The sequence below is a fragment of the Clinocottus analis genome, unplaced genomic scaffold (assembly GCF_023055335.1).
Source record: "Clinocottus analis isolate CAN_PGR_092001 unplaced genomic scaffold, fCliAna1.0.p SCAF_6, whole genome shotgun sequence".
Classification (NCBI taxonomy): Eukaryota; Metazoa; Chordata; class Actinopteri; order Perciformes; family Cottidae; genus Clinocottus; species Clinocottus analis.
Window position 1 is genome coordinate 12,210,290 of NW_027176218.1, and position 20,312 is coordinate 12,230,601.

Genomic DNA, 20,312 nt, shown 5'->3' on the forward strand with positions numbered 1-20,312 from the left:
TACATCCGAATATGTTTCAGCATGAAGTTGTTGACATCCAGAACATCAGATAAGATGATGCATTGTGTTCTAAAAGTAATGTAAGGGAACCAAAATAAAAAGACAATTAGTGGCTGTTAAAAGGCTTTCAACCATATAGTGTTGTCAATTAAAATGTCTGAATAAACTGAAACCATCAATTATATAAATGAGCTGACTTAACTATAGTTACATCTTGCATTCATAAAAGATTATAGCAATTTGTGATTGATTATAATATATCACGTCAAGGATAATGCAAGTGTCCTTTATTACCTTTGCACATTTAACTCCCATGCTATACCAGAAAGCAGTTATTCCTATAGTACAGTGAAGTATAAATAAATGTGCTTAACAATCCACCACAAAGAACTAAACAATCAGTAGTTTGTATCTATTAATGAATAAAGTGATATTTTAAATATAAACTGATAACACATTTTAAGGCAGTAATTCACTGTAATATAAATATAAAGAAACAGTTACATAATAGGTGGTTCAACAATGGTTCCCCACCTGTGGGCTCAGGACACCCAAAATGGAGTTTGAAGGGAAACCATGAAAGAAAGAAAAAAAAATTCAAACCTTTTGCTAATCTTTCCCTGTTTTCAATACGGAAGGGAGAACAAGACTTTATTATTAATCCAACTCAAAAACCTAAAAAACGTTCTTAAAATGTCCTTAGACTACCATTACAGATATAATAGCAGGCCAAAAAATACTTCATTTCCCAGAAAACCTCCAGCGGACGGGAAGCTGACGTCCAGAGTCGCCACATCGCAACGACCAATGAGCTTAACATAAGATGGCGAAATCAAACCATGATTGGGCCTTCAATGCGCTCGTTCTCCTCAGCGGGTGCAAATCCCTTGCTACTGAGCGTACGACTACAGACAGCCGGCTGTGTCGTAAACGCCGCACCCCCTCCAACGAGGCTCAGCTCATCCACCTATGTTTCGCTCCTCGGGCTCAGTAGATTATTAACCAGTGAACTGCGGGTGTCAGCGAGTCCCTCATGCCGGATTAGAGCAACGGTTCCCACTCGTCTTCCTTCACTTCCTCTACGGAAACTCACGATGCAGTCGAGTAGAAATGTAACCGGCAGTAGCGGCAGCGGCCGCGGGGAAGACACGCGAGGGCCGCCGGGGCTTTGCAACAATACCCCGACTGCCACAGCAGCAGAAGAAGAAGTCGTCCGGGTGGGGGCTCCGGCGGAGAAGACACGCGTGGGAAGCGCGCTCCTCGTCTACGAGAGAAACTCGAGGACTCCGAGTCCTCTGTTTGCGGCCAACTGTGACGACGACTCTGAGGCGGAGGCGTTCAAAAACGGGAGAACCGAGAAGGTCGACCGCGAAACCAGAGGCAGGGCGTTCACCTGGTGCCGAGACTTTCTGTCAGGATCCTGGAAGACCGTCAAAGAGCCGGATTTTCAAATCAGCATCGTCAGGTAAATGATGGCATGTTGCAGCTGGAGGCCTCCATCTTCACCTCAACCGTAAAAAGTAACGCTAGATATGAATATGCATGTGTATGTGTAGCCAATGCTTTTGCAGTTTTTTGTAGAATCAGAATAATGTATTGGCAAAGGGATTTGACTCGGTGAAAGGATAGTTATTGACATTGCCTAACAAACGTATGCATAGAGATAAGATAAGATACTCCTTTATTAGTTTCGCAGTGAGGAAATTGGAGGATTACAGCAGCAGTGAAGTGCACACAAGAGACACTTAGTAAAATAAAATACACGTAATAATAAACAGTAAAAAAAAAAAATCCACAATAGCAGTATTATACAAACAGGATACACATGTATTTATATTGCACTAGTTGAAGTGACTAAAGTGATTGAAGTGTTAAAATAAAAGAATACAAATCCATAATATACAAAACACATAATACACACGGTAAACAACAAACAGATAGCAGTTATTTAGAACAAGTGTATATTATAAAATAAAAGTAGCAAGTGTAGTATTTTTAATAAGAAAAGATGTGCAAGAGTGTTTGCAATTGTCCTGGGGGTGTCTGAGTCAGTGGGGGTCCGGGGCTCTGTTGATGAACCCAACTGCAGCTGGAGAGAAACTGTTCTTGTGACGTGAGTTCTTGGTCCTGATGGACTGCAGCCTCCTGCCAGAGGGAAGGGACTCGAACAGTTTGTGTTCAGGGTGGAAGCTTCTTGCTGGCTTCAGGGTCCAAGAAGAGAAAAAGTCATGGAGGGACTGCAGATTGTAGCCAATAAGGGTGATCGGCCCAGCTGCGGCATATCAGATGCTGATAGAGGAGCAGAGGATTGTTATGTATGAATACACACTATATATGCGACATATGTATGGGTTGTAAGAACATATACTCTACATGTAGTCGTACAAATGATCAGTCACCTGACAACAGCTATTTTAGGCTTGATGGTAAAATAACTGTTTCTGTGACACTAAAGGTCTTTTTGTGAGGGTTGAAATTGATACCATAGCCATAAACGCAACGTGAAATCATTAAGAACGATCGACTGGTGTTGTGTAACAAATATTTACGACTACAGTATGTGGGGTCAAATTCACTTTGCTCTGATGAGATAACGCTGGTGTTTTTTCTTTCGCAGTGGTGGACTGAGTAATCTGCTGTACCTTTGTAGTTTGCCTGACCATGTGCCTTCTGTGGGGGAGGAACCTCACCAGGTGCTCCTCAGAGTCTACGGTGCCATCTTACAGGTTGGTCTGTCTAATAGGGGTCCTGAATAGATTATCTTACCGTAAATATGTGTGACTGTACCTGTTAATTAGTGTGGAGAGAAAAGCATATACCATCATTGTAGTCCATATATTGTAGTGGTGTTATTTTGCTTCACATGGAAGTACAAACTACACCAAAAAGGGCATCAAACTGTCTGACCGTCTTTCTGTGACGCAGGGAGTAGACTCGCTGGTGTTGGAGAGCGTGATGTTTGCAATCCTGGCGGAACGAACTCTCGGACCAAAACTTTACGGCATCTTCCCTGAAGGACGCTTAGAACAGTACCTTCCGGTATTAATGCACATCCAACTGTTTTGTGTGTGGAGACATCGTAAAACACATCCTTGACTTTCATTAGATATAAAATCTTATGTTTTTTATTGTATTCAACATTAAGGTTTGAACTAGATCCCGTTTAATACATGTTTGTACTTTGATTACAAAGCATCTTTCAAAATAAGGTCACAAACTCTTTAGTTGCCTATGTAATTCTATCACATTCGAGTAGATTTAAAGGTCTTCGTGTATTTACGTATCGAGTTCCTAATGTCAAGAAAGCATTTGTATCATCTTTATTTCTTGACAGAATACTCGCATGCGCACGGATCAACTGTCAAATCCAGCCATATCAGCTGAGATTTCCACCAAGTTGGCACAATTCCATCAAATGAGCATGCCGTTTAACAAAGAGCCTAAGTGGCTCTTTGGGACCATCAAAAAGTAAGGACAACCTGAAATCTTCTTTCTTTAACTAGTACTGCCTGTTTTTTAATTATTAAATTTACTGTTTGTGTTTTTTTCCTCCCACCAGATACCTGGATCAAGTGATGTTGCTTAAGTTTGTGCGTGAAGCACATGTGAAGAAGTACAAGAAGCTAATGAAGTTGGACCTTCCTGCTGAGCTGGAGAGCCTCCGGTGAGTTGGTGTGGGTGGGTGTGTGTGTGTGTGTGTGTGGGTGTGTGTATCTCTTCTGGATCTTTACTCTGCTCTCAAAGAGGAGAACGTTCCTCACATCACAACAACATGTTCAGTGCACTTGTTCAAGCCAACACAGACTAGACTTTTCTCACTGAGGAAGGAGAACTGAATTGGAAAACATGAAAAGCACTTATTGCTTTTGTATAAAGTTAATCAATTGCTCTTTAAGGTAAGCTACAGACTGAACTTTTTTTTTTTTAACAATTTTTGGGGCGGCTGTCGCTCAGGGGGATGAGCCGGTTCGATCTCCAGTCCCCCCACAGTTCACACGTGGAAGTACCCCGTTATCTAGCATATGCTCAGCTACATTCATTTGTATTTATCCAACGTGTTCAAGACATGTAGCGTAGTCAAACTAAATGCCAGCTTGCGGCATGAAACATACCCATGAGACTTAAACATTTTATATATATATATATATATATATATATATATATATATATATATATATATATATATATATATATATATATATATATGTATATATATATATATATATATATATATATATATATATATATATATATATATATATATATATATATATATATGAAGATAACACATAAATAAACTAAGCCTTATTCATGCAGCGAATATGGATTATAGTTTGACATTTGTTCCACACAAAAAATAATTCAGGGGAGAAGAGTAGCTACATTTGTAGTTTGTCTCATGGCTGACCTTTGTCCCAGTGCCTCCACGACTTCAGTCCTCCAGGCAGTTTGACATTGGCAGCGAACGGAAAAACAGCCCGTGCTTATTGTCAGTGTTATCTATGAGCACATTTGTTATCTTGTAGATGCGTAGCAGTCTTTCTCTGAGGCATGCAATTGGCACAGCATGGAAATCCCCTGTCCAATTGCAGCAGTCATCAGAACATATCTGATTTCATTACATCTTTTCTTTTGCTGACACAATAGTTCAGATTTTTCACCCCCCCCCGCCATTTTTAAATAACACAACTTGTTTGTGTGACATTGCCTCCGTGTAGCTAGTGTGGTCTAGGTCGTAGTAACTACACAGACATGAAAGTGGGGATGTTAGAGTCTCTCTTACGTCATCACTTGTATTGCAAAGAATGTCTATTATTTTGCGCTAATTTCTCATAAACTAGTAATAATAATGCATTAGTTACACTACCTGTGACTGCAACACTGACAATATCTTTGTGTCCTGTCCTATTTTCTGTTTTCACCTACACTGTTCATCTGGCTCTGGACCCCACAACAGTGAGTTGCTGGCAGCGACTCCATCGCCAGTGGTGTTCTGCCACAATGACGTCCAAGAAGGTAAAACACATCCTGTCCTGTCGTTGCTCTTGTATCATTACACCTCTAATTTGGGTTGAGTGATGAGCCCTCTGGCTTCACTGTCACATTGCATAAGTCACATAAGTCAAAGAATGCTTGGGTTTAGGTATTAATAGGAACAGCTCATATTTACATGCGTCATCTTGTGATTGAAAATGTGTCTGTGAGGTGGCAGAGATTTAGGGTTTTTAATGAATGGGACTGTCCCACAGAACAGGCGAGCACACCAAGAGTATGTGACACCAGGTGTGTGTGTGTGTGTGTGTGTGTGTGTGTGTGTGTGTGTGTGTGTGTGTGTGTGTGTGTGTGTGTGTGTGTGTGTGTGTGTGTGTGTATAAAGCACTTTTAAAGGTTTTAGGTACTCAAGGCACTTTACATGGTAAAGATTGATTGCAGATTGAAATAAATGAGATTTAAGTGCTAAGAGGGAGGGGGAAACACACACTCACGGCTAAACTCTCCTTTGGTCTGCAACCTCATGGTAGCTTAAGTAATAGTGTGGATGACGATGGTTTTTCCACGTCCTTGTTTTGCTGCTGCAGGTAACATTCTGATGTTGAAAGACGAGGACCACAACTCAACAGATAAACTCATGCTGATCGACTTTGAGTACAGCAGTTACAATTACAGGTAAAGTCTAAACTCTGTGTGTGTGTGTGTGTGTGTGTGTGTGTGTGTGTGTGTGTGTGTGTGTGTGTGTGTGTGTGTGTGTGAGTTCAGAAACTAGTGGTTTGGGCTCCAATTGTAGTTTGCACCCTTGTGTATTAATATAAATACTGTTACATGTTTCTTTTGTCCAGGGGTTTTGACTTTGGGAACCATTTCTGTGAGTGGATGTATGACTACACTTATAACCAGTGGCCCTTCTACCAAGCCAAACCAGAGAACTATCCCACCAGAGAGCAGCAGGTCAGTTCAAACCACTTACAGCAAAAAAAAGACTATCCTCCTCTTTAGCCCAACCCCTGCTCTTGATCTCAAGGCACATTAGGCTTAAATACTCTATTTTATTATCAAGCCTATAATATAATTTCCAAACTGCACCATTATGGTAAAACTTAAATGGTCTCAAAGTTTAAATGCAAACCTCAGAGCAGATAAGATGTTAAAACGGCATACAAATGTTCCCAATTTGTTGTATCACTTATATTATCACTGTTTGATTGTAGAGTTGATTTTCCATTTCCCACTTACTGTACCTATGATACTCATATTCTATACTACAGTGAGTTTTTTTAATTTTTTTTTTAGTTTTTTAAAATCTAAAATGTTAGTGATTCTTTCTTTGGCAAGTGTGTAAGCAATCGCTGGCCATCTGGAGCATGACACAGGTAATCTCCTCAGGGACATATGTGTCAAGTGCTCCACACAGTGTCATCTAATGGTCAAACCTGGTAACGCAATTTTGAGTTTGAAAGGGCTGAGGCCATCATTTAAAACATGTCTCTTTCTGTACATTACTTAAGTGTCCAGAAAGAGACATTATGTTTTAAATATTGCTCTGGTTTTAATGTTACTACCTTCTAAAGATAACCAAACTCGAATAAAAAAAACAAATCTTATTTAGCAATATTCACTGTTATGTAGGGCACCAGAAAGGGCTTAAACAAATGAAGATATAATAAATCAACAAATGATAACTACATTTATACAATGTGTCACAAATAATTTTGCTTATATTTCAGCTTCATTTTATCAGATGTTATTTGGCAGAGCAGAGAAGACACTCGGACATTACCATAGACCAGACACAGATCGAAGAGGACATGATCATTGAGGCTAACAGGTAACGTATAGTGCTCCAATGATTTACAGCAGCGGTATGTGTGCTTAAAATGTGAAACGGGATCACCAAAACCCTGATTTTGTTATGTCTCCATTATTTTTGTTTGTGTTCGTAGGTATGCATTAGCATCACATTTCCTCTGGGGGCTGTGGTCCATCATTCAAGCAAAGATATCCAAGATTGAGTTTGGGTACATGGTAAGGAGATTTATTTTTCTTTTACATTTTCTAATTTCAATACACCAGATTTTAGTAAACCTTGCCTCATGGTAAACCATATTATTTTGCAGGACTACGCCATTTGTCGTTTTGATGCCTACTCCAAGCAAAAAAAGCTCTTCTCTGGATCTCCACCATGTTAAACAGAATGTAATGTCTATTTTTTCAACTGTGTTGTGTTATTGAAACTCCAGTATTATGCAACTCAGCTTATGATTGCACTATTGAAAGAGATATAAACCTTTTGGATTTGAACCCAATGCGGGCATTCCCTTTCATTAAAATAAAACTCCCCATAGTGGGGCATCTTGTGAGAGCAGCATAGAATGTAGTTGAATTAATTGCGAGGCTCGGTCAATCTGATGGTCGGCTATTTTAATACTAGTTACCAGAAAATTCATGTCTTTAAACTTCATAGTCTTTTTGGTGTAACTAAACCAAACGTATTCCACATGGTAGGTTTTTGTGTATCACTTTGCTTTAGTGTTTTTATTAATTCTACCTCATATCTTTCTTCTGATGTTCATTCTGCATTAGGATTTTTCTTTTAAGGTCCAATAAAGTTAAGTTAAAAGCTTACCCACATTTAAGGAAATTATTGCACAAGGGCTATTTAATCAACAATAAGTTATAGGAACGGTTAACATTTTTGGTTCTATTAACTGCAACTTTTAACTGTCTAACCATTCAGTTTGTACTTTTCTTTTTGTTATTTGTCATTCTTGCCTATTGTTTGAAGTAAACTTAAATGCCAATCCAAAATGGGCACATGCATGTAACCATATCAACCCAAATTGCTTGAAAAAATCCCAAATGAATTGGGATCTGTATTTTAATTGTACCTCATCACAACTTTCCCTTTAGCCTATTTTAATGTGAAGTGGGGTTTGGACATTTTCTGGAAATGTTTTTCTTCTTTTATTGATTTAGATTGTTTTACACATAGTTGACTTGTGAAAAGACCCGAGAAGATGAACTTTGTGGCATCAACTACCTGTCCAGTAAAGCTTCTTTCTGTTAACATGTCTAAGTAAGATTTGTCCTCTCTGCACTACAGACATGATTTAATTGCTATTGAACATATGCTTAGAACCTGTATCTGTGCTTTTCTATTTTTATTATATACTACAATGTATCCATCAGTAGAAAAGATATTTTAACAAATACATTTTGTTGAACAACGCAAAGCAAAGTTTGTTTCATCCCAGAAGGTTGGCTGCATGTCCCACCTCCATGTGCCAAAAATAGACCAGTCAGAAAGAAACTGCTGCTCGAAGATCATGGGACACGCTTGAATCGACTGGATTTGTCTCGGAACAACAAGAATTCTCAAAGTGAAGATTTAATGTAGCACTGCACTATTTTCTTTCATGAACTGTTACTTTTGGCATGTGGTCTTAAATCTTTGCTCTCAGCTGTTTTAACATTTGTGCTGCCCAGGAGCGCGTGACAGTGACAGCTGTAGCATGGAGGAGACGAGCCAGTGGAACATGGAGTAAACTGCTTGTTTGACCTGGATCTTTCCATTGCATTGGTTGCTTGAAATTCTTCAGGGGACTTGTCTTTTCTTATTCCAAACTCCTGCAGTTCAGAAAAATGTGATTGGAGCAGTGGTTTTGTGAGAGGTGCGTTGCATCTTTAGACCTTTTGGAGTTTTAACAAATCACCCAATGCACAGGCGGTGTTAAAACCGTTATGTCTAAATTTGGATCCAAACAACAGTCTGAGAGTGTGATGAATCCTCTCAGGCTACATTTTATAATGCTATTAGATTGGATAGGTTCATGGCTAAAACATATTCTTCCAAGACTTTGGGGAGCTTTTCCGGCAGTCAAAAGTCAGTTCGCCTCCCCAGCTATCGCAGATGCAGGATCATGCAAAGCTGACTCAGAGTGGGAAACCAATGAGGCTCTTCGCACATACCCTGGAGATGGAGAAGAAATCACTGTAACAGTCCAAACGAGCACATGTGCATTTCATGTAAGTAGAAAACAAAACACAAATACCCCAACTATACAAGGTAATTAAAAAACTAACTGAAGGCTGCAGAAACTTTGATTATTTTTTTTAAGGTGAATCTTGGTCGACTCAGAGAGTGCAGTGAGTACTTTCGAGCCTTGTCCCAGTCCAGAATGAAAGAGACCTTGGAGAGACTCATCCACCTGGAACATGTGTCGTCCTCCGCCTTCCACAATTTCCTCGAGTTTTCCTTCCTTGATCAGTTTAAAGTCCCTCAGGAGGAGTTGGGCACACACATCCAGGTATGCATACTATTTGACATGGAATGATTTTGATCAGCGCTGTGATTTCCCCCCAAAACCAACCTACCATCTCTTGTTTTCTCCCTGTAAAACGCTGGAGGTTAGCAGCTACCTCCTGGCCGAGGCCTTCCTTTCAAAGTGCTTGTCAGTCCTCGCAGATAAACTCAGCCCAGGTAACTGTTTGTCTTATCTGAGTCTGGCTCAAGAGATCTGCTGTGTGGAGCTGAAGATGACCGTGCTCACCTACCTGAGTAGAAACCTGTTGGAGCTTCCTCACCTCATCAAGTATGCAGCGCTTACCAGTAAAATTACTCGATATGAAATATTTGGACTGTAATCAAAATTTGATACAAATTCAGAGTGACAACTGATTCACTCCTCAGGTGTCTGAATGGTGCAGAGAAGGATGAAGTTGTCCACCTGAGGACACAAGGAGACAGACGTCTCTGCAGCCTTAGGAAAGAGAACTTGACTTCTTGGAATGACCCAGAAACAAACCGTGCCCGACATGTCTTCACCCTAGAAGGGTCAGAGGACAGTGGAGATTGGTATCCAGTTACTGAGCTTCCTTTCCGTGCTGATAAGTGGTGCTTTACTGCAGTGGTCCTGTATAACTACCTGTATGTAATAGGAGGCTACCGCCAACCTGTTAAGAAAGGATGGGAGTTCAAGATGGCTTCCTTCCGGTATAATCCCTTTTCTCATTTGTGGGCCGCCACAGCTCCTCTGCTCAAGGTTAGACAGTCTTCTACTGTGTGAATCAAGCTGATGACTTTCTCTACCAAAATAAAACTTGCCTGGCCTTCCGCAGTCAGTTGTTCAACACTAATAAAAACTGTCACCGTCCGTTCCATCCACAGCGCAGAAGGCACTTCAGTGCAGTTGCCTGTGACGGCTGTATTTACGCTGTGGGAGGCTGGTACTTGGACTCACTGGTGACCCCAGACTCCAACACAGCTCTTTATACAGCTGTAGAATGCTATGATCCATGGGAGGACACATGGAGGTTTGTGTCCTCAGCTGGTAGATTTTTGGGATGACATAGAAAACACATTTTCTAACTTAATCTGAATTGAATATAATTTCTGCCTATAGGTTTGTCTCCTCACTGCCACTCACTGACTTCCAGTTCACCATGTCCTTATCCCACGACGTGCCCCTTGCTACTAGCCTTGGACATTGTCTCTATGTGTTGGGGAGCATCCAGAGGACTGGAGAGAAACTGCTGTTGCAGTACAATACGAGTGAAGGTAAGGTCAAAGGTCACAGTTTAGACCATTTTCTGAAACGCAAATCAGGACGTATGATAAATGGTGCTTTTATATTCGCTCTGTCTATTAGACTCGTGGTCTGAACTGCTTCCCACCCTGACCAGAGCAGATGCCGACCTCCCTACGCTTTACTTCCTGGGTGCCACTGACAGGCTGCTTGTAATTGGTGGGAACAACTCAGACAATGTGTTGACATCATTCTGTGTGCAGTCACAAAGATGGGGACAGGTGTGAATGAGATGTGTTGATAAAAAGAAACAAAAAAAGAAAACGCTAATTCTTCACATTTAGCTGAATTTTCTGTATCTGAAGCAAAAATGCATCTTTCATTTTCATGCCTAATATTTTTAACAAAAGTAAAAATGGGTTTTTATCCTTTTTAGGTACATAAGGCTGAGAAAGTGGCATTTGCAGGACAGGGGACAGTTGTAGGTGAACAGGTCCTGATGCCAAGTATAGAGCACAACACGGTCGCGATGATGGATCTCCAAACCCTCTCCCTCAGACTTCTTCCTCCTTTACCCATCTCCACCTGCTATGAGGCTGTCTTTTATCTTCACTTTTAACGTTGGAGTTAGCACTTTTGCTGTACCGCACACAATTTGTAATTGTTTTTTTGTGGTGGTATGACGATAAACTCCCTCTGGATTACCATTATCTCTTGTGTTAAAATCCTACTCTGTTAATTTTAAAGTTTTACGGCATGTTGCAGTTAGACTTAAACTCAGTTATACCTAAAGCGCAGAGAGAAAACTGATTGAAGAATATTGAGAACTTCAGAAACTAACTTCATAGTATATTATAACTGTGTTTAGCCATGGTTTAGTTTGAACTGTTCTTGGTTATTAAGGGTAATTCATGATTAAGGGTATACGTAAGGAATCATGACACTTAAAGCCTAATCTAGGACTGAAGTATAACGTCTCCCTTTGTTTATATTTTTGTTTGTTGTTTACATTATAAATACATTTCCTCCTTTGCTATTTATAGTATTGTTTGATATAAAAGTTGTGACTGAAGACCTAAACCCGATGGTTTGCAAAATGTCACAATTAAGACCACACCTTTCGTTTTTTTCATTTTCTCTTTTTTGGCCTCTAGGCCTATTTTTTTTTTTAACCTTTAATCGATTGCAAAGTCACATCAATATTCATATCTCAGGCATAAAAATCGCTTACCTTTTAGCGAAATACGCCGTTTTGAAACCAAAATAGGTGACCTACGTGAATCGTGTAGATTCGATTAGGGTTTGTTTTAGGGGGGGGGGGGGGGTGTAGGGTTATATTCAGTTAACTACGAACAGATGCGCGTGTCAGAAGGGAGCGCGAATACATGGTAATATAATATTTTATGGTATATCTAAGTTAAGTTGACCAGGAGCTTTGTTGACATCGACTTAGCTAACGTTAGCTTCAGCTTGATGAATTGAGTCATTGAACACAGCAGGAGAGAACGCGACGTTAGCCAGCTAGCTAACGCTCCGGTGGAAAGTTATTAGCTAACGTTTCCGTTAATGACGTAGATTCTGAGGTGAGGGGACTGAGGGGCCGATCACACAGGACGAGACCTTTTAAAGCGCAGCCGCTTAAAAAGAGTCGTTGACAAAAACCGGGCATTTTTTTTATTTTTATTTTTAGAGAGAGTAAGGCGAATACCTATGCGCAGATTGTGTCTGGGTGACGAGAGCTTTCAGTTGTACTTTCGGCTGACCAGGAGTCAGTTGGAGAGTCTCCTGAGCAGCAGAGTCGTGTTTCCATCTAGAATACCCCGCCCCCGTGGATAATATCCTTCTCATCTTTTTCACCCCTGACCCGTTTTCATTATATAGATATATCTATATCTATCTATATCTATATATAAATAAATACAAATTTGTATGCTGTAATTCTGATCACAACATTTACATTGTATTATTACAGTTAAATCCTGCTGGGACTGTCAGTGCTTGAAAAGGAAACGTCACATTGCTCTAAGTAGACCTCACACAGCAGATCAGTTACATAGCAGTGACCTCGAGGCCCATGAGGTGAGGCTCAGTCTGTTTGGTGTCTTGTTACAAAATGAAGCATGTCACGGGTGAGAGAGGAACAGGCAGAGAGGGGAGGAAGAGAGTAAACCAGAGAGTGGCGTCGGGAAGGAGGAAAGAGGGCGGGAGGGAAGGTTGGAAAGCACAGGAGACGACAGCTCTGATCTCACTACCTGAGGAAAGCCACATCAAGGGCATTGGAGTCACACAGATCACCTGAGTATTGCGGAATTGTATTGCCTGACACAAGCCAAAGTCACAGCTTTCCCCTACCTGGGTGGATTATACTGTCTCTGTTCTGACATACAGTAGGTAAAGTGTCTGTCTCTTATTTATAGTACTTATTCAGTTCTGCATGTATTGAGTTGTATTAGCTGCAGAGATGTTTCTGCTCAATAAGTATAGTGTTAACGCCATGTTTTAATTACATGAGAGTATAATGTGAAAATGCTAGATTGTTGAAAGCTTTGCTTGTATGTTGTGTTAAGCCACGTATGTGAGAATGATCAGGTGAAAATCATAATGTGGAAGTTCAATGACAAAGGCGAGTGCTGATCTATACATGTTCACTCTTTGTACAGTTCAGTAAAACACATGCTGACCTTCAAAGTGTCGGCACAGATTCTCACAGTAAAGTCAAAGGCTTAAGCATTCTTCTGTTGGTTGTACTCTGTTTATATTGTCATGCCCATCTGAGGTCTGGCGCATGCTCAGCCGGTGTATTGCTATATCTGGCCATTGAACTTTATCCCACTTGCTGACTGTTCAGTCATGTGACATGGAAAAAATAAATCCTAGAGCCGGCCCCCTGTTCATTAATTACACAGAGTGGTTTATGAACTCCAAATATTTTTGTTTAGGATTTTACAAGGGCACTGCATTTAAAAGACAATGACTGAACACTTCCAACTTTATAATATAGCTAATATTACATGCTAAAATATGTGACTCGTATCAGTGGCCTTCCATATAAGATTATGAGCAAACACTGGTGAAGATAATGTCCCCACTGGGAGTTAAATCTTTTACAATGTATTAGTTCATTGTTAATCTTTAAGTTAACCATTTGTAAGAAAATGAGGATTAGGATACCAAATTATAAAACCGATGCATTGCTCAATGGAAATTTGGATCTTTTTAGCAGACGTTTTCCCAATATGTTTTACAGGAATACAAGTGTGCTCGTGGATCTTTTAATACTAGAAGAAATTGAGTATGATCAGTGACATCTGAGCATCCAGAACTGACACAAAAGCAAGATTGAATTATGACAGAATACTGCAACAGCATCCTGTACGGCACATCCACCAAAACATCTAGAACTCAATATCATTCTAGCAGTCAATATTTCCAGTCAAAAACCTGATGACTTTAAAGTTTCAACTTGGTTTCCAGGTTAGTACTTTTCGGAGATGGCTGAAGCGCATCAGGCAGTGGGCTTCGAGTTCACTGTGCGGCCAGATGGTGTGGACCTTAAACTGAGTAAAGAGGTCATCAAAAACATCTACCACTCTGGAGTGACTGCATGGAAGAAGCGAGCCATTCAGTTCAAGGTACAACAGCCAACATTAAAGATCTAGTGTTAAACAAATGTGGAGTCACAAGATAATGATTACAAACATGCTCTCAATTGTAGCAGTTCAGCTCTATAAAGGTATTAACAATAGTTGTGTTATAAGCTAAAGATTAATCTTGTGTTAACACTAAATCTTGTTGATTTCCCTCACAGAATGGTGTATTAGCTGGAGTCTATCCTGCCAGTCCGTCCAGTTGGCTGATAGTTGTAATTGCCATGATGAGTTCCTTGTATATCCGCATAGACCCCTCTCTAGGAATGATTGAAGCGATCAAAGAAAACCTACCACACAGGTCAGAGATCTCCTGCAGCCAGTAATGTATCTTCCTTTGTTCAGATTTTAAATATTCTGCTGAACTTTTTAGCTTTGTATAGACAAACTACACAGTAAGTCAGCTATTTAAGAGAATTTGTACAGTTATTCTGAGTGTTGTGCCTTTTCTGTGCAGAGACTATTTATCAGTGCAGACCCGAGCGGTGCTGAGTGCCATTCTGTTTGCGACTGGACTGTGGCTGTTCTTCATCTACCTCTTGAGGTACACACTCAAAGCTCTGCTCTCCTACCATGGATGGATTTTTGAATCCCATGGAAAAATGAGCACCTCTACTAAAGTTTGGCTGGTACGTTTGTCTTTCACTTACTCTTTCTGAAGCTTTAATCATAGTGTGTGTACCATTACATGGTCTGGCTACCTGGACACCATTACTATTAAGTATTTGTGTCCCTTGCTCAGTGCAGAGGGTATAGTGGATTTCTGATCTGTTATAAAGAGTCTGTCACCACCAGGTGTGAGACTCAGACTCAAGAGCAGAGGAAACAGAAAAGACAGCAGGGCAAAATCAAAAAGGCACTTTACTGGTCAAAGTACAAAACAAGGAAACAGATTGATTTTGGAAACAAACGCATGCAAACTCACAGGGATACAAAGATGACAATCCTGCCACTGACATGGGAAAGACACAGACTAAATACACAGGGGAAAGCAGGCAACGAGGCACAGGTGGAAACAATGAGGGTGGGGCTTTACAATCACACAGCAGGAAAGGCACACAATGAGGGAGGAGCCTGAAACGAGAACAGGTGAAGATAATGAACAATACTGAAACACTGGGAAGACACAAATAGAAAACACAGGGTGTTACAGCTTCATCTACTATAGTACTATAGCATCATATGTTTGTGACGTTCTGGTCTTGTTTGTTTGTTCCCAGAGTCTCGTGAAGATGTTCTCTGGGCGCAGGCCGCTGCTCTACAGTTTCCAGGCCTCCTTACCCAGGCTTCCTGTGCCCAGTGTGGATGATACAATTCATAGGGTGTGAAACTACACAGCACTGACCTCCCATGCTCACAACAACTGAATGTGTCATCTTGAAATGAATGACATGGAGAAACCATAAATGCTAATGTTACCTGACATCCAAACATAATCATTTGTCATGACAATTTTACAACTAACACCACATTTCTTACTACCATTTCTGACTTTTCCACCTAAACCTATCTAGCACATTAACTAAACCTACACTTTTAAAACTATTTGATATCTGTAGCTTGTTGAAATAGTTTGACTGTACCACCATCTAGCTCCGTTAAAAGCTACAGTACTAAGCTAGTAGATACAACCCTGTCATGTCTTCTTTGCTGCACATGTGCTGGATGTCTTTTAGGTTTTCTTTCTGTGTCCTTCCTGCTGCACTATATCAGCTTTTTCTACATAACACTGATTATTTTTCTCTGACAACACACACCATGTTTACTCCACAGTACCTGGAGTCAGTCCATCCTCTGCTAAACAGTGATCAGTACAAGCAAATGGAGATGTTGGCCAATGACTTTAAAGATTCAAAAGCAGCCCAGCTACAGAGATACCTAATCCTAAAATCCTGGTGGGGGACAAATTATGTGAGTAGTGGCTGCAAGTCATACAACATCGGAGCTCAAATTGAATTGAATCCTAATGTTATTCAATAATAATGTGTTTTCTTCTCCAGGTAAGTGACTGGTGGGAGGAGTACATCTACCTCAGGGGTAGGAGTCCTATCATGGTGAACAGTAACTTCTATATAATGGTAAGATACAGTAAACTGTCACCAGGTCAGACTTATGCACCATATTATTTTTAACCTCTCTAAACTTCACCTCGCCAAAGGTTTGTGACCAACAAAATAATTGTGATTAATAATTACTCATTTGACTTATTATATAACTTATTCATTTATTTTTGTCTCTTCATGTTATTTATATGTGTACTCTGCTTTCTGTCTATTTGTGTTGATTTGATGAGTGTACTTTGTCTTTGTGGTAAATGCATTAGGACCTCTTGTACATCACCCCAACACACCGACAGGCTGCTCGGGCAGGGAATGTGGTTCATGCCATGCTGCAGTACCGGCGCAAACTGGAACGTGGTGAACATGCACCGGTAACGCTTGCCAGGCTGTAACCTACCCACTGTAAAATTATACACATACGTCATTATTATCTGTGATGATTGCTTTTTTCTTCCCAGCTGAGGGCTTTGGGAACAGTTCCTATGTGTTCCACTCAGATGGAGAGGATATTTAACACCACGCGCATCCCTGGTATTGAAACAGGTAATCGACTGCTCTGTATACAGTTTAAAGGGTTAATCAATTAAAAGGGAAATACCAGCTTTGACATCACTAATTGAGATATAAACAGAAGTGCAACTGGTCTAAAAGTTTCAGCCCCCAGTCCAATGTCTTAGTGTTGATTTACGCTTTAACAACTGTACTGCTGTAGCACATGATTATGAATGTGAGATAAAAGGAGCGTTGGTCAATCTGTTCGTATTAAAGCATTTTGCCGGTTCCTAATATTCTACATTTTATCTTTGAGATTAGCCAACTGCATCTTCCCTCTTATTTTGTCATGTGTCCTTTTCTTGTTTGTCCATCCCTGCAGATATTGTGCAGCACCTGACTGACCGTAAGCACCTGGTTGTTTACCACAAGGGCAGATTCTTCCAAGTGTGGCTGTACACTGGAGGGCGCCACCTCTTACCCAGTGAACTTGAGACACAGTTTCAAAGGATCCTCAATGATACGTCAGAACCTCAGCCAGGAGAACTTAAATTAGCTGCCCTGACTGCAGGAAACAGGTATATCAATTAACACATGCACAGGACACATGTGCTCATACAAACACAAAACAAGATGGGAAATTGTCTTACTTTGACGTTCCCTTCTAGAGTTCCATGGGCTCGGGCTCGGATTAAATATTTTGGCCAGGGAGGAAACAAAGTGTCCCTGGACACTATTGAGTCAGCGGCCTTCTTCCTGACGCTAGATGACGAGCCACAGGGTTATGACCCTGCAAAGACAAAATCACTCGACAATTACGCGAAGTCCCTGCTTCATGGAAAATGTTACAACAGGTAGGGACTGAAGTCACGGGGAAGGTCACAGCTTTTAATGACTAGAAGATGATTATTAGTTATTTTTTCTCAAAATAAACTCACTTATTTTCTCTTTCATAGGTGGTTTGACAAGTCTTTTACCTTGATCTCTTATCCTAATGGAAAAATGGGTGTTAATGCTGAACATTCTTGGGCTGATGCACCAATTGTAGGACATATGTGGGAGGTATGAAACGTGTGCTGATATTGTATTTTAAAACAATGATTGAAAGTTTGGAGATATTTTCAGCCAGCATTTTTTGTCTATGTAGTATGTTCTTGCAACAGACTGCTTCCATCTTGGCTACACAGAGGAAGGCCATTGTAAAGGTGATGTGAACAAAGGTCTGCCTTATCCCTCTCGACTACAGTGGCAAATTCCAAACGAGGTGCGGTCGGGTCTCATCATGAATTGCCATTGACCTATTTGATTTGCATTTAACGGTATTTGCTGTAGGCTAATAACTGTATTTTCATTACAAAACAAATCAGGACATCCTTCTGTTTTCCCCCCTCTCAGTGCCAGAAGGTCATTGAGACTTCATACTTGTCAGCCAAGCAGATAGCTGACGACGTGGACTTCCATGGCTATCTATTTCATGAGTTTGGAAAAGGACTGATCAAGAAGTGCAGGAGCAGCCCTGATGCCTTTATTCAGTTGGCCCTGCAGCTGGCACAGTTCAGAGTAGGGCTGCCATCTTCATGACATTACTGACATTATCGCTCACTGTTGTCTTTGATTATATCATCCACCAACACAAAATGACTTCAATCCATTTCCTTTTTTAGGACCAACATGTGTTCTGTCTGACTTACGAGTCATCGATGACTCGTATGTTCAGAGACGGTCGGACAGAGACGGTACGCTCCTGCACTTCTGAGGCTGTTGCGTTTGTCAGAGCCATGGAGGATGCAGGTGCAACAGTAAGCAGAACTCACACGCGCAGAAACACTTGAATGGGGAACACACAACCTAAAACCAAAGAGGTCTGTAGTGGAATCACAAGTGGGTTCAGCCGAGTTGAAGCCATTAAAGCCCTTTACTGGTGTAGTCAATACTTAAAACAATTTGCAAAATAACTAGATATTTTGACATGTCTGGTTTAAAATGTGCGCTATCAGGCTCACAAATTCACAATCAGTCTCTTGGTGTGAATGGACACACTTGCTGTAAGTATGACATCACATTGAGGTCACATTGTGCCGCTGAGGACTTGGTCACCAGGACCTAAAGGCAATGTGTCTCCCTGTGTCAGTGCCCTGGACTCTAAACTCTCTGAAGGTCATTTTGATATGATGTTCATGCTGTATGCGCGGGCCTGGATGATACTTGTTTGTGCCACTTGTTTTTGTGATCAGAATGCCCAGAGACTTGCCCTGTTTCGGAAAGCAGCAGATAAGCATCAAAACATGTATCGTCTGGCCATGACTGGTTCTGGTATCGACCGTCACCTCTTCTGTCTCTACATAGTGTCCAAATACCTTGGTATTGACTCGCCATTCCTTAAGAAGGTTAGAACTAATATTGTCTATCCTATCTCTGTCATTTTATTGGTTACTCTCAACCTACCTCTCACAATGTTGATATTTTCTTATCTGCCCTAACATTCAATATCTTTGCTTTTAGGTGCTTTCAGAGCCCTGGAAGTTGTCTACCAGTCAGACTCCACAGCAGCAGCTCAATTTAGTCGACATCAACAAGTTCCCTAGATATGTGGGTGCTGGTGGTGGATTTGGCCCAGTAAGTAAAATTGTTTTATTTTAGGGATGTGCAAAAGCTACACAAGGTGTCATATTGTTTTACCCTGAAGTTGTGATCAGCACCTCCTCTCTCCCACCAGGTGGCTGATGATGGTTATGGTGTGTCTTATATAATTGTTGGGGAAAACCTCATCACATTCCACATCTCCAGCAAGTTTTCCAGCCCGGACACAGTAAGAGCATAAATTGAGAGCAATACATATTATCATATATGGATAACGTGTTATGCTATCTTTGGAAACTCAACACTCTTTATGTCTCTCTCTTTTTTGCCTTTACTTGTGACCTGCAGGATTCATCCCGGTTTGGTCAGCACATTTGCAATGCCATGCTTGATATCCAAGCACTTTTCAAGCCTGAAAATGCTAAGAAGACAGTGGGGCATGCAACACATGCACAGCAGGAAAATGGGAAAAAGCACATATAACTGACACTGTGGAGTGGTATGCTGGATGTGCCTCAAATGCTTCATTCATACAAAACTAAAGTTCAGGTGACAGGTTGCACTTATGATCTGGACACATTATAGAAGCTGGTCATTCCACTCAGTCAGATTATAAATAGTTGTTACTTCTCTAATATATTTGTATTTTATATGATACCTTCCAGGGCTGTGTTGTTTTGGTGCAGAGGGGTAGATAAAAAATGGGAATTTTTGTTCATGCCATAGACTGTATATACATATAACATAATGAATCTAAATATAATCTTTATTTGTAAATGGTCAATGTTGTATGGATATGAAACTTGTAAATATAAAACTCAGTACTATGTCTGAAAGTATAAATATGTTACATGAAAGTATTTATGAATTGTTGCTGTTATTTCTTTTTCATTAAAATATTGACGATGATCATCTACGATCTCATAATCAGTGGCTTTTGTGCAGTTAGAATGTAATTGTGCTGATCAGTAGACATGTATTTAGTTATTTTCCATTCTTAACAAATTAAATAA

General features: G+C 40.5%; 3 protein-coding genes across 5 annotated transcripts; all 3 read left to right on the forward strand.

Annotated features, from left to right (window-relative positions):
* The first annotated feature begins 814 nt into the window (after positions 1-814).
* Positions 815-8,062, forward strand: chkb (choline kinase beta). Its single transcript, XM_068603959.1, has 11 exons — positions 815-1,465; positions 2,618-2,726; positions 2,926-3,039; positions 3,335-3,468; positions 3,560-3,664; positions 4,958-5,016; positions 5,580-5,667; positions 5,838-5,946; positions 6,723-6,823; positions 6,939-7,020; positions 7,113-8,062. Exons 1-11 carry the CDS (start codon positions 840-842, stop codon positions 7,182-7,184), a joined length of 1,599 nt encoding a protein of 532 aa, XP_068460060.1. The 5' UTR covers positions 815-839; the 3' UTR covers positions 7,185-8,062.
* A 263-nt stretch (positions 8,063-8,325) lies between these two features.
* On the forward strand, positions 8,326-11,643 carry LOC137804247 (kelch-like protein 42). The gene is made up of 8 exons (XM_068603368.1): positions 8,326-9,021; positions 9,114-9,302; positions 9,403-9,587; positions 9,686-10,037; positions 10,163-10,308; positions 10,398-10,552; positions 10,644-10,801; positions 10,957-11,643. Exons 1-8 carry the CDS (start codon positions 8,737-8,739, stop codon positions 11,137-11,139), a joined length of 1,653 nt encoding a protein of 550 aa, XP_068459469.1. The 5' UTR covers positions 8,326-8,736; the 3' UTR covers positions 11,140-11,643.
* A 219-nt stretch (positions 11,644-11,862) lies between these two features.
* Positions 11,863-20,207, forward strand: cpt1b (carnitine palmitoyltransferase 1B (muscle)). 3 transcript variants are annotated; one of them, XM_068602433.1, is made up of 20 exons: positions 11,867-11,908; positions 12,493-12,911; positions 13,995-14,152; positions 14,329-14,468; positions 14,625-14,796; positions 15,388-15,489; positions 15,941-16,078; positions 16,168-16,245; positions 16,491-16,598; positions 16,686-16,770; positions 17,102-17,297; positions 17,388-17,573; positions 17,676-17,781; positions 17,867-17,983; positions 18,115-18,279; positions 18,384-18,518; positions 18,954-19,106; positions 19,222-19,335; positions 19,436-19,528; positions 19,648-20,207. In XM_068602433.1, exons 3-20 carry the CDS (start codon positions 14,012-14,014, stop codon positions 19,780-19,782), a joined length of 2,364 nt encoding a protein of 787 aa, XP_068458534.1. In that variant the 5' UTR covers positions 11,867-11,908; positions 12,493-12,911; positions 13,995-14,011; the 3' UTR covers positions 19,783-20,207. The 3 variants fall into 3 exon arrangements, with proteins under 3 accessions (XP_068458532.1, XP_068458533.1, XP_068458534.1); XM_068602431.1 differs by having other exon boundaries at positions 11,863-12,911; XM_068602432.1 differs by having other exon boundaries at positions 11,863-12,907.
* The last annotated feature ends 105 nt before the right edge of the window (positions 20,208-20,312 follow it).